Genomic DNA, 11241 nt, shown 5'->3' on the forward strand with positions numbered 1-11241 from the left:
AACACTTTCTACTTAGAATTCTGATACAGATACAACTATTAACACCCACCCTGATTCCACAGACAAAAGGGAAAACTAAAGCTTTGAAAGCTTACTTATCCCAGGGTCTTTCAGTTAATCAATGGTTGAGCTGGGGGATAGGACATTGGCTTTAGTGCTTTTCATGTAGGTTTCTGTAACTTTGCATGAAATGTTCTGTAGGAGCATACTTTGTCTTTATAATCAAAACCAGGTAATTTCAATTACAGATCAGACAAATTTGAACATGACTGAATGTTTGGTTTGCAGGCAAATTGTTGGCAAGAGGTAAAAAATAAGTATGGATTTGTCTGAATAAAAATAGAATGTTTTTCTTAATGCACATGTATTTGATAATTAGGAAAAAAGCACATTATTTTCTATTTTATACACATTTCATAAAATCTGGAGAGAAAGTATTAATGACGGCAGTGTGTGTCTTTCAAAGTTGAATTTATTTCCTTTTATCATCCAGATTTTAGTTTAGCGTCTGGCATATTTAAAAATATTTGATGTCTACACATATGTATATGCATAATATACCCAATATTAACAGAAATTACTGCTAGCATATGGAATCATTGATAATTTATACTTTTCACTTTTATTTTCCTATACTTTCTATAATACACATAAATTACTTTTATAATCAGAAAAACATAATTTTTAAACTTAGAAAAATGAAAATAAGAAATGGTAAGAAATGTTTAATGTACTTGGAGTTTATCTTTTTTTTGTAAAAAAAATTTACCAACTTATAAAATGTTTCAACCATTTCAAAGCTACTGCAGTTTTCTTTATAAGCAAGGAATCTCAGATGTAATTAGTAGTATTTGAATAGTGTCAGCTATTTTATGATGGCTGAGAGAGAGGTCAACTGCATATAAAGTGAAAAGATGAGAGGTGGAAGATGTGAGGCTGAAGACAGGGGATACAGGTGGAGCAGTTAGCTTATCTGGTTAGGCAATATTTAAATACAAAGCAACAGAGTCCAATGTAATAGAAGGCAGAAACCTTTCTTCAACAAGGCAAAGAGGAAAACTTGTGCATAATAGAAGGGAGCCAGGGCAATACCATCTCAGTCTGTCAGAATTAGCACCAAAAAAGTAACACATCAATACTAGGTAAAAAATAAAGGGGGAATGCCTGGCTGGCTCAGTTGGTACATAACTCTTAATCTCCAGGTCCTGAGTTCAAGCCCCAGGGTGGGTGTGAAGCCCACCTAAAAAATAAACATAAATTAAAAAAAAAAAAAAAAGGGGAACCAGAGCAGAATTATCTCTAAAAGGTCAAAATGCAAAAAGATGGATAAATTATCTCAAAAATTAACTAATGGGCCCTGCCTTTGTAAAACTGTAATAGATGAAGAAAAAGAAATCAATGCAAGCAAATGCCAGTTAAATTACATTTATTAGAGAGCCTATAACTTGGTATGTAAAAACAAAGCCACTCCAATAAGTATCACAAGAGTAAAGACACGAACATTCAGAGGAAACACAGCTACTCAAAAAACACAAATATTTAACCTCATTAATAAAGAAATGATTGGGATGCCATTTCTTGCTTATTCAATGCACAAAGTTAACATCAATTTCTACTTTTACTATTTTCTAAATGTACTCATTGTACTACTTTTAGTAATAAAAAATTAGTCATTAAAAAAACATAGAAAGTATGAAAATTTCTGCCAACGCAGAAATCATAAAAAGCATTAAAATGAATCAACACTTGTATGGGCAGTAAGGTTCAGATCCCTGGAAGCCAATTCCTTTTGTCATGGTTCCTGAGTTTTATTATGGGATTGTCAATAAAGAGAAGATTGTTCCTGATTTATACTATGACAATTTCCCAGGTGTAGGGATATACATACTCATATGCATGTAAATGTATATATGTAAATTTTTCTTCAGGCAGGCAATTATTCTAGGAAAGTATCTCTCCAGAATCACTTACTACATAAAGAGCACTCCTGGGACTCCTTTTGCTGAAAAGGTCTCATTAGGATCTCCCCATGTGATTCTCAACCATGTAGGGATGCCGTTGGTATTTGAGAGGCTTTAGTACTGCATGAAAGACAGCAGCAGAGGCCTAAGCTTTCAGAAAGTAGCTGGCTTCTTAGGGAATCTGACGTTGGTCCTGTTCTTTAGACATAGCAAAAAGGACATTATTCTGATTTGACATAGAACTGAGTGTATCGCCTGCTCAAATCACAGCCTTGAGGCAGATCACACAAAGCTGGAGCAACCACCCCAAATCAAATGATCATGTTAGAATAACTAAGGTGGGAGACTGAACTTCAAATCCTATAGTTTTGTTTGCGTATTCCTTTCTTAGCTGTCTTCATGTAAGTTTTACTGAATAAAAAGGTAGAAAATAGCACAGCTTCTATTTACTCAGCTAAACCAATTCTCAGAAACCTGAACTTGCTAAATAACCTGTATAAAAGCAACTCTACAGAATTCACAAGCATAAAAAGTAACAAGTCTCATCTGAATTGACCATTTTGCCAAATGACAAATTTGCTAGTCGATTTAATATGTTGTAGCCCTTATCTATCTCAATTTAGTATAACTCTATAGACACTTATTCTCTGGTACTGAATTCCCATTTGAATAGAAACAGCTGCTAGGTAGATGAAAAAAAATTTAATTTAAAAACAATTTCCCTATTGCTGAAATATCAATTTAAAAAGTAGATGTGCCTGTGTATGGATGTATGAATGTATATACATATGTATGTACGTATGTATGTGTGTGTGTCTGTGCGGGCACACATACTTGTATTTTCTCTCTCCCCTTCCCTCTCCATAGAGAAACACAAAACCCTTACTTAGGGCTTTACTGTTTATTTCTAGGAAACTTCACATATTCTGAATGCACTCACCCAATTTGGTGAATTGGCAATGATGTCAAAAACTCTTATGAAGAAAGAGATATAGATAATAATATTTGGCGACCGTTTATTGTTTTAGGTTAGAGCAGGCAGCCTCCCTTTGATGTTTTGAAATCAAAGATGAAAATTCTCTCAACTTTGAAGCATAATGAACATAGTTACACGTTTACTACGATCACCTACAATTTGACTTACGCAACACCACAAAGACATCTAAAACACTTCTCTACGTATCTTTTTACACTGGTTAAAACAGCTGGCTATGTTGAATACATTTTCAGAATACATTTGTTAACCATATGATAAGCACACTAAGCCAAACAATACAAATAACATCAGCTAACCACTTTATCTAATTAACTGTACCAATCATTGTAAGAAGATACAACTGAAGGGCAAGTGTGAGATCACTATGATGCACTGTAATGGTATTACATTTTAGTCCTAAGAATGATCTGAAGGTGCTGAGAGAGGTGATTCTCTAGAAGGTGACCCAGGGTTTTCCTCGGGTGGAAAAACTGTGAGAGTACAAGCTCGAATGCCACCAAGAGACTCTGGAAGGTCAAAAACTTTATGCCACTCATCCTTTTCTGGGTCATATTTCTGGACAATTTCTACCATACAACGATTATTCCAAGAATATCCACCTACAACATAGATTTTATTTTCAAAGACAGCAACTCCAACATCACTTTGACCTCTTAACATAGCAGCAATCGGTGTCCACTGGTCAAGGGTTGGTGAATAGTATTCACAGCTTAGAACATCATCATAATCGCTGGTTCCTCTGAAGTGATTGCCACCAATGACATAGAGCTTGTCTCCAACTGTACACATGCAGTGCAGACCTCTGACTGTAGTCATTGGAGCCTTCTGTGCCCATTTGTCTGTATCTGGGTCAAAACACATAAGCTCGTTTTGGAAAGTGTCATGAGTAATTCCTCCTGAAATATACATTAAGCCTCCATACACTGTTCCAGCATGGCCATAGTGGGGTTCACTCATCTTTGCAACATAGCTCCACTCGTTCATCCTTGGGTTGTAACATTCGACAGTGGCCAGCTCCCCAGCTGCACTTCGCCCACCAACAGCATATAAATGCCCTTTGAGGGCACTCAAGTGGAAGAATGTGCGCTTTTCATTTAAAGAGGCAACCTGCATCCATTTATTATACCGAGGATCAAATCTGAAAACTGTATCGACAGCAGTTTTTCCTTTCGTATCATAATTACTTTGACCACCAACTACGTAAAGAAAGTTGCCAATGACAGCAATACCATGCTGGTAACGAGGAGCATCCATGGGGGCTAAAGATCTCCACTCTTGGGCTCTTTCATCATACATCCGCAATTCCTTACTGACAACCAGCTGCTGCCTCAAAACTCCTCCTAATGTGACCAAGTGTGTTGAGTCAGATCGAATGGCAGTTCTATCCGACTGCATCACTGGCTGCATATATGGCATCATTTGGTAATTGCTAGCTTCTAAAAGCAAATTCACACAGGTATTGTCGGTTCTCATGAAATCTACTGTCTGTACGTAATTGATGAGATCCTGTGGTGTCATCAGTGGAAACCGAATATTCTTCATTAATTTTGCAGCATAATCCATCCGAGGGTCTTCCAACCTCAGCCAGCGACAGGCAGCCTTGAAGAGCTCAAGTTCAGTACAGTGCTTAAGACTATTACTGGAAAGCACAAAGGCAAGCCGTTCAAAAGGGAGTTTCAGAAACTCCCCAGTACTGAGTAACGCAGGAAAATTCTTCAGGATGAAATTATTCACATACTTATCCACTTCTATGAGATTGTAGGTGTTAGCGATTCGCCCAACTTCAACACAGTTATCTAAAGAGACTCCTGAAATAAGAAATACTTTACAGAAGTCCAAAACAGGTAAAATTTGTAAAAAGCTGGCAGCTTCAAGCGTGTCCTGAAGATTGTCCATATTAAGAGAAAGTTTTGCAGTATAAATAAAATCAATTATTTTCTTCAGACCAACCTTGTTCACCCCATGAAGCTTAATGCACATTAAATCTTGTTCTTTCATTCCACCTGTAAACATAGCCTTGAAATAATCGCTGGCAGACGCCATCATAGCTCTGTGAACGGGGAAGATTTCATCTCCATCACCTGGCACAAGGGTCACATCGCAAAGCAATCCTTCTATTCTAAGCTGATCAAAGCCTTGCAATACCACCGAACTGTGCGTATTGCTGGTAAAAAAACGTGTGGTTCCTGCCTTGCATGGCTGCAAATGGGCGGAGACGCCCATTTCGCCGTTACCAAGAGACACTTTCATGTGAAAGCCGTCCTTTTGCACAGATCTGTGCCGGCGAAAGACGTAATAAGCTGAAAGCTTTCAAGGAAACGAGGGTGTCTAAAGAGCCGAGGAGCTCGCCTTCCTTATCAAGGGCAAGCAGTCACTGTGGCACCCTTCAGAACACACCAGCCAACCACTGCAGACTGTTCTTTAGCAGGACCACGAAAGGCCGTAGACCTCAAATCTGATTGTCATGCAGATGAGTCATCACCAGAAAGCTGTTAAGAGACCCGGTTCACCTGGTCCGGCCTGCGCGGCCGCTCCTCCAGCAGTTCAGCTCCGGGCCAAGGGGGAGGCGCCGCCACGTACCGCGGCTCCCGGGCGGCGAGGCCGGCCACCTCAGCGAGCGGCCTGCGGCGCCCTCCGCTGCCACTGGCGCGTCGCCGCTGCGACGGAGAGCTGTGTTAGGACGGGGGCCGGGAACAAGGGCCTGGCTTGAACCTGGGCCTGGAACAAGGACCGAGCCCCGTACGCCGAGCCGCTCCTTCCGGAAAGGCCTCGTCCCAGGATCCCCAGGGCTAGGAGCGGCCGCGGCAGCTACTGCGGCTGCGCGGCGGCCGGACCTCGTCAGTGGGCGGACGTTTGGGGGATGGGGAGGAAGGACGGAGGAGACGCTGAGGGCGGGGGTGGGGGGGGAGGAGGAGGAGGAGGGGGAGGGGGAGCGGTCGCGAGCTGGGCCGCTCCGGGTCGGTCCGTGTGTGGGATTCAATAGGCCGGAACCGGTCCCCGTCTGTTAATGCTGCGCGTTTGGTATAAATTTTTACCGGGTTCCGAGCTCTCCTCCTCAGTTCATACTTTTTCTTTAAGATTTATACTCCCTGGCTTCTGCCTTTAGAATAACAATGAAGCTCAGCTTTTGTCTAACTTGAAAAGAGGTGGGGGGCAATGGAGGGCTTAGGAGGAAGATGCTTAAAACTGTTCCTCAGTAAAGCACTTTAGCTATGACTTGTATCCTACGCTACTTAATAACATCTGAATTCTAATTTTGGTTCATATTTTCAAATGATGAATCATTTAAAACACATCATGTGTCTCGAAGGAATCAAATTGTGACTGTGCGGTGTAAATAATAACGTAGCCTGAATTTTCGCCTCGAAATGCAATTCCGTCATCAGTAATTGTTTCCCACTCACACATCTTTAAATGGCTGTACAACGTGGCAGTGAATATACATACTGTAGTTTCATTTGCCCATTATTTGTTCCTGGATATATATAACTTCTTGTACTTCATTGTGTATTTCCTCTTTTTATTTTTCCCTTTATGTATATTTTTATTAACTTGAATTTCTTTAATAGTAAATTTAAATTTTGGATTACGAATAAATTTGCAGTGTGACACAATCTCTTCCAACATTTTCTACAGTTTGAAGTGATTAATGTCTTTTAAATCTATCTAGATTTTTATGCAATGCAAACTAGTAAGAATATAACATTTTATTATACTCTATTTTTATATAAAAGCAGCCCATAGTCACTGTGCTGCACCTGCCTTTTTTCACTTGGAGATCTTCCCATATTTGTAAATAGAGAACTTTGTATTGTTTCCCTATAAATGGTTGTATCATAAATTATGTAACCAATCCCCTACTGATGGACAGTTAGCTGGTTCCAATTGTTTTCTCTTGTTTCAGTAATGGCAGCAAGTTCCGGAAGGCTCCAGCTGCCAATGTCCTCCACCAGATACTCCAGCGTGTCTTAAACATGTTCGGCATAAGAGGTTGGTTGAATTGAGACTGGCCTGAAAAAATTCTTTACTCGACTTCATCAGCATTGGGAAGTTCTGGAAACTTGCTTGGTGCAGGAGTTGGGGATGGAAGGACTCTTCTGCACAGCAACGAAGACCCCATACTGGCTGAGAAGAGGTACTTCCAAGGAATCAGTCTCTGTCTGGAAAAGGAAGAATAGAGCTACTACTTGGACAGTTGTCAGAGCAAGAAATGATGAGATCTTCTCTTTATTACCAAGTTTGCAAGAATGACCTATGCTCTTTTACTTATTTATTTATCTGTTTATGTATTTACTTATCTGTTTATTTAGAAAGGAGAGAGCTAGTGGGGAAGATGGGCAGAGGGAGAGAGAGAGAGAATCCTTAAGCAGGCTCCACACTCAGTGCAGAACCCAATGTGGGGCTCAATTCCATGACCCTGGGATCATGACTTGAGGTAAAATCAAGAGTGAGTCTCTTAACCTACTATGCCACCCAGATCCCCCCAGACTTACGCTCTTAATAAACCAATTAGTATGGGGTTGTTTGGGTGGCTCAATTGGATAAGTGTCAGACTCTTGATTTCAGCTTATGTCATGATCTCAAGGTTTGTAAGATCAATCCCTGTGTCCGGCTCCCTGCTGACAGTGCAGAGCCTGCTTGGGACTCTCTCTCTCTCTCTCTCTCTCTCTCTCTCTCGCTCTGCCCCTCCCCAGATCTCAAACCCGCGCTCTCTCTCTCTCTTGCTCTCTCAAAATAAATAAATGAACATTTAAAAAATTACTGTGGACAGATACACTTCATCCTGTTGCCACATGTTTAGTCATTTCGAAAGACTTCATCATAAATCGAATCAAATGTGTCACATTTATTGACAGTATTAAGCAACTATGATGTTAAAGCATCCAGTTCCTAGGAGTCACCAGCCCGTCACAGATGATTTATTAATGTACTTACCTACTTTCCTATATTTATTGTTTTCAGTATTTTTCCTTGTATGCTGTCATGTTCACCTGTACATTGTGCTAATTATACAGGGTTCACCTTTATATTTTTAAATTATTCTCTTTAAAGTTTTACTTTCACACTTTTTGCATTGGTTTATTTTAAATAAATAAATACCAAGACTGATTTTGTAGCTTAATTGAAGGTACAGTTCATTCATTCATTTCATTCAAGCTACATGGAATACTTAAGTCTCTAAATCAGGCACTGTGCCGGCCTTCAAGTGCCGTCCCCCTTAGAACTTTTCCTTTTTGCTGGAAGGAGACAAAAAAGTATTAAGCAATCAATTAAATAACTTAAACAACATTATAGACTAACACAAAAGGCAAAAGAAAATTAGCATCTATCACCAGAAACCTGAGGATGCACAAATGCTAAGCTTGCTTGGTTTTCTTTCCTGATTAACTTTTGAATTGTTCTACATAGGTCAGCGTGGACCTTATACAAATCACGAAATTTTATAATGCTATAATAACCGTCCTGCAATAAATATGAAATTCTGAGAAACTTCCTTCATCAGAGGACAAGTGAATCTGTAGCAGAGAATTTCTCTTTCACAAAAGCCTAAGGTAAGGAACAAAAAAAGATTAAATCATAAAGTACAAATGTAGCCACCAAAAAGAAAAGCCCAAGGAAAAAGAAAAAGAATAATTTTTCAAGTGAAAAAATATCTATTAAAAACCCAGAAATCCAACTTAAAGAATCACCCAGAACTCGCTAGGGGAAATTTGGCTTGCAGATTCTGTAAGGGTTGCCACAGGAAGGCAACTGAGTGGCCACTTTTCTGTGGAGAGCTGCGAGCACTGACAACCCCCACCTGCAAACCTGGGATGACCCGCGCCATTTGAAAAGCACCAAAGGCCATTTTATTGCAGGTCAGAGAATAGTTCCAGGCACCGCCAGGACTGACGACCCCCACTCTCCAAGCTGGCATGCCTCACCATGGAATTCCAGCATCCCCCACCCCACCGAAGTGGACAGCCAATTAAATCCTGCCACAGTCCAAAGATGCCCCTACTTGGCTATCGCCCACCTGAGTTCAAACCCAGAACTCCTGCACCCATAAAACACCTTGCTCTCCCGTACCAGGCGCGACTTCCCTGACTCCCCAATCCCAGAGTCACAGAACCTCGCCCGGGAATTGCAGACTCCAATAAAGGCCTTCTTGGCTCCATAACTTCGTCTCTCTCTTTCCTCTCGCCTCTGCCTCCAACTATCAAAACTTACAGATTCTATGTAGGATTCTGCATGGAATACCCCTTCTGCTCAGAAACTACTCAGCCTCTCAAGTCTCAGTTTTCTCAAATGGAAAATGGAGTAAAAAGCATTCGTAGAGCTGACGTAAGTACATTTAAAAGCTCTTGGCCACCCCTTCCTTAGAGTTAGCACTTAATAAGTACTAGCTATTTTCTTCATTTTCTCCATTACATGTCTTTTTGTATAAACTGATTTGAAACTATGCTATCTTGCTCTTGAAAGCTGACAAAAGTCAGCTCAATTCTAGCAATAAACCTGAAGATAATAGGTGGGCATCGCATCAGAGACATGTTTGATTTCTATGCAGTCAGCACAGTGGCTTACATCAATATCCGAAATTGGGAGGAATCTCCTAGACCGGAGTGGGGAAGGTAGATCTGATGCTTTTGCTGATTCCAGCATCTGATAGCTCTCCCTCCTTTCCTGGATCTATTCCCTTACATCCATTTTCACACTAGTTTCCTTCTTCATTCAGCTGGTCAATTACCAGGGAGCCCTCCTCCCTCCCTCCCTCCCTCCCCTCACGCTGCCCTGAATTTCAGTACAGCTGCTCCCTGTTCTGGTGGGGTTTCTGACTGAAAGTTTCCCAGATGAACGCAAAGAAAGAGTTGAATGATACTTCCATATTTTGTAAAAAAAAAAAAAATGTAAGAGAAGTCTTCCTTTTTTGTCAAAGAGTTTTGAAGAATGAGGGCAGCCTACCCATATAGTGCAAAGGAAACAGAAAGCAGGATGCAGTAGCGTGTGGGCCAGTGCAGCTCTCACAGGAAGAGCCCCCCCACGGCCAAGTGCGACAGAGCCAGACACAAAGTCTGCAGAGGGCTGACTTTTCTGATCTGCATAGATGAGCCCCTTTGGAGGAATTTTCCTCTGGAACTGATAAAGGGCTCTTTCCTAGCAGGAATTGATCCTCATGTTTGGAATAAGCTTCATGTAGTAGCTTTCATTATAGAGGATGAGTCTTCAGGTTTAAGCGGGGCCTGGCACCTTTGGACAGGAACAGCTACAGTGAGCAAAAGGGGCTACAGTGTTTCTTTCCTCCAATCTGTTGTGCAAACCCAGAGCTCCTGATTAATGACCCGCTTCTCCTTGCACTGGCACTAGGAGGTGGGTACAGCCTCAAAACCTGAGGCTAAAACCTGCAGAGATATTTTGAGGACAATCTCATATTGTTTCTGTTAATAGTAAATTCCCAGTTTCTCTTGACTTTATAATTAGGAAAATCTATTCATCAAAACTTTGCATCAGGATTGTAACAGCCCTTTCTAACTCTGACACAGTAGTAAAAGAGAGCAGTCCTGGTCCATGTCTGTCTCTCTCTGGAAACTTTCTAGTCATTCCTTGTGAAAAGCCCAGCTAACTATCACATCTTCACTGAGCCCTAATTCCTTGGCAGTTGTTTTTTTTAAAAAACATTTATTTTTGAGAGAGAGACAGAGACAGAGCATAAGCAGGGGAGGAGAGAGAGAGAGAGACACAGAATCTGAAGCAGTCTCCAGACTTCGAGCTGTCAGCACAGAGCCTGACATGAGGCTTGAACCCACGAACCGCGAGGTCATGACCTGAGCCAAAGTTGGATGTTTAACTGACTGAGCCTCTCAGGCGCAACAGCAGAGTTCTTACCTCACAAGGCGGAATGCCTACGGTGGCTGCATGGCTGTTTTTACAACATTAATCACCCCATGTTCCTGCTCTGTTGTGTCCTGTGTCTGCAAGATGAGAGCCCCCTGACGGCAAGGACGTCACCTGATTCATCTCAGAGTGGGTATTAGTGAATGATTCTCATGGCTGTTACCTGCCGTTCCCCGTGACAGCACCTGATTACAACACACTGAGACCTGCTGCTTGGCCTTGCATCAGATCCGTTTCTTGGTAGCTTCCCCAAATGGAAAGTACATTACTATGAGTGAAACACGGAAGCTTGTGATTAAGATAAAACACCTAGTGACGTGTCTGGGTGGCTCAGTGGGTTGAGCCTCTGACTCTTGGTTTCAGCTCAGGTCATGAACTCATGGTTTATGAGTTCAAGCCCCGCCTCTAGCT

At 41.3% G+C, this 11241-nt stretch overlaps 1 protein-coding gene and 1 long non-coding RNA gene across 2 annotated transcripts; both read right to left on the reverse strand.

Moving 5' to 3' along the window:
- Positions 1-2960: 2960 nt before the first annotated feature.
- On the reverse strand, positions 2961-5777 carry KLHL9 (kelch like family member 9). The gene has a single exon (XM_029920493.1). The coding sequence runs from the start codon at positions 5206-5208 to the stop codon at positions 3355-3357; it is 1854 nt and encodes a 617-aa protein (XP_029776353.1). The 5' UTR covers positions 5209-5777; the 3' UTR covers positions 2961-3354.
- Positions 5778-6647: 870 nt separating this feature from the next.
- Positions 6648-10953, reverse strand: LOC115276456. The gene is made up of 2 exons (XR_003901943.1): positions 10822-10953; positions 6648-7118 (listed from the first exon to the last, which is right to left on the reverse strand). It is a non-coding gene; the product is annotated as an uncharacterized LOC115276456 (long non-coding RNA).
- Between the last annotated feature and the right edge of the window lie 288 nt (positions 10954-11241).

Source organism: Suricata suricatta, chromosome 13 (assembly GCF_006229205.1).
Source record: "Suricata suricatta isolate VVHF042 chromosome 13, meerkat_22Aug2017_6uvM2_HiC, whole genome shotgun sequence".
In the NCBI taxonomy this organism is placed as follows: Eukaryota; Metazoa; Chordata; class Mammalia; order Carnivora; family Herpestidae; genus Suricata; species Suricata suricatta.